Here is a 6,816-nt window from a genome sequence, read left to right as displayed (position 1 = left end):
CACTGGTGTGAACAAAAGAGAGAAGGGAAAGCATAAAGGTGAAGCGGTGTGAAACAGGTTAGTGGAGATTTAGGTCAAGAGGATTGAGGCAGTGGAGGATATGCTGAAGATGCAGTTCCTTCCTGCATACTTCATAGAAAGGAGTAACCAAAGGGCCATGTAGTGAAGCAGCTGTTGAAGTCATTTGTGTAGTGGGGTGCAGCATGTTCAGCAACTGGATGGTCAAGTTTGTGATTTGCCACAGTTTGGATGTGTGCATTCATTCACATAGACAGTGGTTAGTTGTCATGCCCACATTACTGTACAGTGATTGTAGCATAGCTGATATATAATGCAGCTGCTTTCACACATGGTCCTGCCTTTTGTTGGATAGGAGATGCCTATAACTAGACTGTGGTTGGATGAGTTAGATAGGATACCATCTGTCAGTAATGGCTCTGGTAAGATTACTGGTACATTGCAGCATTCCTGCTTTCCACTGGAGATGGGGCATTTGCAGATGGCGAAGCTTTAAGAAAGATACTTTTTGAGATGGAACAACAGCTGTCAAATTGAAAGTACTTTGGTGAACAGAGGTATTTGTAAAGCCTTCTGAGAAGTGGAGATCTACATCTATGAAGATGGTTCTTTGAGTTGAGAAGGACCAGATGAAGCAGATAAGGGAGAAGGTGTTGAGGTTATGGAGGAAAGAGCAAAGGTTGTCACTGCTATGATTCCAGATCATCAAAATGTCATCACTGAATCTCAACCAGACAAGGGGTTTTAGGTGTTTACTTGATAGGAAGGATTCCTCCAGATGGCCCATAAATAAGTTCACATAGGATGGTGCCATGTCAGTACCCAAGGCAGTAATATAGATTTGGCTTTCAAAAGTGAAATAACTGTGGGTCAGAATCTGTTTGGCTGGGAGGATTAGGAATGAGGTGGTGGGTTTGGTATCAGGAGGATGTTGGGAAGGGTTGTGTTCCTTGGCTGTGGGCATGGGGGATGTTGGTGTATTAAGAATGTCACATCCAAGGTGACCAACAAGGGATCTGGTGGTAATGGGATAGGAACTGCAGAAAGTCGATGAAGGAAGTGAGCAGCATCTGAAATGTAGGAAAATGTTCTCATGGAAATATGCCTTTGGGTGGTTGTGTGGGTGTAAGTGTGTACTTTTACTAGAGAAACAGCAAGAGCTGTTTTCTGTTGAATGTTTCTGAGCACTATGCATTGGTCCACTATGAGTGAGTGGTTGCCTTTCCCTTATTTCACATGTTCCTGGCAACCATCATGCATCAAGATAAGAAATCCTAGAAGCAAAGATATTCATAACTGAAGTTTTGAAAATAGGTTGACAAAAAATTTCATAGGTCATGGTTCCTAATTGCTGCAGTTATTTGGGTTTGTAATAAAATTGTGCTTGTTCTGTAGTATTATGATACAGGTATGTTAATAGTGATGTATGAAGCTATGTACTTTGTTCTGAAGAAGTGTTGAGCAACAATTAGGAGTCTAGAGTTTTATCTGAGTAATTCTGTCCATATACATACAGTCCAGAGCTAGGCACCAGAGTGAGATATTTTATTAATGCAGCGTGCTAGTAGGACCTGTATGTATTAATGTCAACAGGTCTATGACAGACTTTTGTGCAGTGACTCTTCCATGATTCAAGTGAGGATGTTTAAACAATGTGAATGGTTTTCTTCAGACTACTAAAAGAAACCAAAGGACATTTCATATACATCAGATTACATTCTGAAAACCTCTTTTAAGCATTAAGACTGTCTACAAATAAGAAACAACCATTTAAGCATAAAAGCCTCTGGAAATAAAATACATAATATTACAGTTAAGACAACTAACTGTATGTTCCAGTTTATTAGCAGAAGGCATTCAGAAACTGATTAGCTCATCCTTGTTCAGGTAATGATTGCTTAACTAAGATCAAGGTCAGATAATTTGTGTTGTTCAAAGTACAGGAAACAGGAACTATAAATAATTAAAATAAATAAATAAAGTAAGAGAAGAAAATATTCAGTACACATTCCTGTTTGATTGACTTGTATGTAGGTATCCGACAGGTCATTCTGTTGGATATTTCCCAGGTGGCTATAACTCTGTTCTTCAGCAAAATAATTCAGTGATATGCGGTGTCGATGTTAAGTTTTCTCCAGTAAGTCACTATTCAATGCTATACATTTAACACTTGACCAGAAGCTAGTAATTGTGTTTTTCGTTGACTACAACAGATACTTTCTTTAGAAGCTTGATTTGCACATGATTTTGCAGATCACTTTTTAGCAATTTATTATTAGCATCAAAAATAAATCTCAGTGAGAATTTCAGCAGTATCTTTTTTTACTATTAAATCTTATTTTCATAACACAAAGTGGGAACACACTTGCTGTTAATCCCCGATTATATTATTATGGTACAAGAAGCAATCACTTCTGTGCACAGTGTTGCTGAAACATAGGCTATAGTATTTTCACAATATTATTCATGTAATAACAACAGATTGTGTTTTTACTCCACTGTCATGGTAAAATTGCAACACAAACCATTAGTAAGTTACAATATTTTGCAGACTACTTCAGTATTTCTTTTTTGACAGGTAAGTGGTGGGGACGGACGGATATCCAGCCTGTAATTGCTTTGCATGGATATGAGGATAATGCTGGGACTTTTGATCCTTTAGTTCCTCATTTAAATGTGGATGGACTTTTGGCTATTGACTTTCCTGGACATGGACATTCATCCCATTTCCCAGTTGGAAAATTTTATCAGTTTGTGGATGCTGTGTTAACACTACGTTTGATTACAAGGCATTTCAAGTGGAATAAGGTATCACTCATTGGACACTCTTTTGGCAGTGCGACAAGTTTAGCGTATGCTGCAACATATCCTGAAGAAGTAGACAAATATGTTAGCATTGAATGCGCCAGGACAATGTTGGCTGTGAGGCCAGTAGTTGATGTTAAAGCTTATCAGTTTGCTGACTGGATCATATCTGTTGAAGACAAAATGGAAAAAAATAAGCCCCCAAGTTACACTTATGAGGAAATACTGAAACGTCTTTATGAAGGTAGTGAAAAATCACCAACAATAGACTCGTGTAAAATATTGCTTCGGAGAGGAGCAGTTCGTGTGCCTCATGGTGATGAAGACAGGTATTACTTCTCACGGGACCCACGGCTGAGGATCCATGTCTGGGGCCGTCTCTCATTTGATGCTATTGTTAGCTTAGCTCAGAATGTGAAATGCTCCAACCTTAGCATAAGAGGTAATCAAGGTTCTATTGTTGGTATACATGAGGAAGTGTACATGAAGACTGTAGAGATGATGAAGAAGAATGGCAGCAGAGTGGATCATTATAATGTGGATGGCACTCATCATCTGCATCTAAATAACCCAGAGAGGATATCACATCTCATTAACAAGTTCCTGTTATCATGACAATAGTTGTATCTACTGAACTAAGGTAAAGATACAGACTGGGAAGAAAAGTGGCATGACAGAGACAGGATTTTGGATTTGGTTGTATAATCAAATGAATTGGTAATGCTTTTTATTAATGGCTTATTTAAGCTGGGTCTTCTGTTGGGGAATACACACTAGTCATATAATAATTTTTTTTTCCTAATTTGGGGCCACAGTCAATTTCTTTAAAGTCAGTACCACCATTAGACTGTTGTTTATTTACAGTGTTCCATTTACACTTAACACAATCATGATTTCGGCTGCGAAGTGCCATTATCAAGTGTTTTAAGTGTTATAAATTTCCTAAGATGGCATACTGTCATAATGTATTTTAATACAACAGTATGCCATCTTAGGCAATTTATAACACTTAAAACACTTGATAATGGCACTTTGAAGCTGAAATCATTATTATGTAAGTGTAAATGTAACACTGTAAATAAACAACAGTATAATGGTGGTACTGACTTTAAAGAAACACTAGTCATACTTAGAATGTGCGTATGTATCAATTTTAATGAATACTCACTGGATGCCTGCTGGAAACTTCACTACAGCCTTATAGTTTTACCCTCTAGTTTAACTGTGTTATTCCATAGATCTCATTCATAATGTCTGGTCCATATGAAAAGTTTCACATCACTACTTAAGAAATCTTCCTGTGTTCTAACCCTCACAAAGATTCTTCTTCTCTAATAGACACACATATAGCACATTGTGATCCTCCATATGCTGTGTAGCCGCTGAATGCAACACACAAACTTGTCTGTTAAGGTCTCCTCCTCCTCCTCATCCTCGGATCTATGTAAAAATGTTAATGTATAGAGAGCACATATTTTGGCATTATGAGCTTTTTTATGTATCTGATTCATGTATTGCTTCTGTCACTGAAATTATATTAATGGTCCAAATAATACTATGAGACAGATATCACCGGTCATCATGTCTGTGATAAAAACAGATTTATCCTATTGTTACGTAGAGTAACAGCAGTTCCATAAGATGTTTTGGATTAAAGTATTTTTGTTTTTTATATATAGTCTATTCTATGTTGTTCTGAAGAATTGAAAGTTGCACAAACATAATCTTGAAGTTGAAGCAGATTGACATAGGTGGATTTTAATCAAATGTGGTGCATTATTCAGTTATTAAAGCAAACTTTCAAACTGTTGCGACTGTTTTGACATTATACTCCCTGAATACTGATTCTATCCTTGTCTTAAGTTCTATAGAAAAATGTGTATATTATACTTTTAACAATATTTTAATGGAAACTAGCAATCATGTAACTAAATATCAATGAAACATATGTCATTGAATCACAGTTAAAAAATAACCCTGTACCATTTCCAGTTTTATTTATACTTTTCAGCAAGTTCATTATTATATTCACTATAATTCTGAAGAGGAAAGCTGTGTTCATGTGGCGTTAAATTTTATTGCCTTCATTTATTATGTAATTTGAATACAGAGCTCTCTATCTTGATGTTTTAGCCAATTCAAAAATATTAATTTACATTAGTAGAGCAGTCAAGTATACACACTGACAGTGTACGGGGGCGGCAGAATGAGTAGTAGGATCCAGGTCATGCAATATGGCATCACTGTTGCCCCTGCACAAAACAAGTATGCACAAACTGCTTTGAGGAAGGACAGTCATTTGTAATTCTGGCCTTGTGAACTTCAGAGCATTGAGACATGTTTGTTTTGAGTCTCTCATCACAGTTCACTTCTCTTTCATCACCATCTGCATCTTATGTAAATGAGAATAGTCCAGGACAATGAAGGACACAATGAACCACTGATCGAGTGTAAGAGGCATGTCGAACACTCATCCAAAGCTCACCATTCTGCTGTCAGTCATGCATTGGCACTAACAATGTCAGATTGTTTCCTGCGGCACATTATCTGTGATAACCTCTGCTTGCAGACAAATTGCAGGTTGTATGGAAACTAAACTAACAAATTAAAGTTGTAATGAACCTTGGCCTTGTGCTTCTTGGAACAGGTACTGTGTGCCACATAATGAAGGTAACCTTTGCATGGATAACCATGCACTGTGAATGTGGTACGGTGTAGCTTTGGGTTGGCCTTTTTAAACACTGCATTTGATTCCAACAGGACAAGGCAATGCCCCAGCAGTCCCTGAATGTCTTGCAGAATCATTTTCCTGTTCAATTGGTTTCTAGGTTTGAAGACATTCAATGGCCACCACAGTAGCAAGATTTGGCTGCCCCTGGCTTCTTCTTGTGGGTATACTCAAAGAATTAAATTTATGCTACACAGACTCATACCATGTTTGAACTCAAGGAAAGGATATATACAGCTGTGGAGGAAATCCCATTAAACATGCTGAAGTGGGTGCTTGAAGCTTTCATTTGCCAGCTAGAGGATTGCATGGAACAGGATGGTGACCATGTGAAAGGTGTTATAATCAGAATCAAGTAAATGGTATATATGATATATAAGGGCATGTTGTTTTCAATATGTGTTTCAAAATATTTATCAACTTGTTTCACATTTTTGTCCTTTTTATGTCCTACTATTAATTCTGCCAGAGGCTGTATCACGCAAGTTTCATTCTGTGTATTTTAGTGCCTTGTCCTTGTCATCTGCAAATGAGGAAGCAGCCCACATCCGTTACACTGACATCTAGACTGACTTCTGTGACACATCACTCAGAATTAATTAGCCAGCATCAAATTTTCACACTGCAGCAGAATGTACCATGTTGCGAAAATTCCTGCTATTAAAACTACGCCAAACCAGGTCTTGAACTCCAACCCTTGTTTTTCTTGGTCCATGATCCTACTGACTGAGCTATCCAGATGTAATCTGGAGGCAACTTCTGGTATACAATTTTAGTCTGTCTGGAAATTTAAAGAAATTGCACACATTTTGTGACTTGTAAACTTTACAATAAATATATTTTATTGCACAGTCATGGAGAAGTTTTGTCATCTAACAGGGCAACAGATTTTCTGATGATTAGTAATGTCACAATTATTGATGATCACGTCTATACAGATGAACATATTGCTATATGGGACACAGTTTTAAAAGTCACAGTTTTAAAAGTCACCTTCTCTACCTAGCGGTTCCTACCCCTGCAACCGACCCCGCTGCAAAACCTGCCCCATGCATCCCCCACAACCACCTACTCCAGCCCCGCTACTGGTAAAACATACACAATTCAAGGCAGGGCTACGTGTGAAACTATACATGTCATTTATCAACTGACATGCCTGCACTGCACAGCCTTTTACATCGGCATGACAACAACTAAACTGGCTGAGCGCATGAACGGACACAGACGAACTGTCTGCCTAGGAGATGCCCAATACCCAGTAGCGG

General features: G+C 38.0%; 1 protein-coding gene across 1 annotated transcript; it reads left to right on the top strand.

Moving 5' to 3' along the window:
• The first annotated feature begins 376 nt into the window (after positions 1 to 376).
• LOC124788961 (probable serine hydrolase) lies at positions 377 to 3,718 on the top strand. The gene is made up of 2 exons (XM_047256250.1): positions 377 to 440; positions 2,570 to 3,718. The coding sequence occupies exons 1-2, from the start codon at positions 377 to 379 to the stop codon at positions 3,436 to 3,438; spliced, it is 933 nt and encodes a 310-aa protein (XP_047112206.1). The 3' UTR covers positions 3,439 to 3,718.
• Positions 3,719 to 6,816: the final 3,098 nt, after the last annotated feature.

This window comes from Schistocerca piceifrons, chromosome 3 (assembly GCF_021461385.2).
Source record: "Schistocerca piceifrons isolate TAMUIC-IGC-003096 chromosome 3, iqSchPice1.1, whole genome shotgun sequence".
NCBI lineage: Eukaryota > Metazoa > Arthropoda > Insecta > Orthoptera > Acrididae > Schistocerca > Schistocerca piceifrons.
Note: the sequence above shows the minus strand (reverse complement) of the source record. Positions and strands in the feature narration are given on the sequence as shown.

Excerpts from the sequence above, each read along its gene's own strand:
- LOC124788961 (XM_047256250.1), top strand. The coding sequence starts at position 377 with ATGCCTATAACTAGACTGTGGTTGGATGAGTTAGATAGGATACCATCT. Across the intron at positions 441-2,569 it reads ATCTGTCAGTAATGGCTCTG|ACTACTTCAGTATTTCTTTT; the intron begins GTAAGATTACTG and ends AATATTTTGCAG.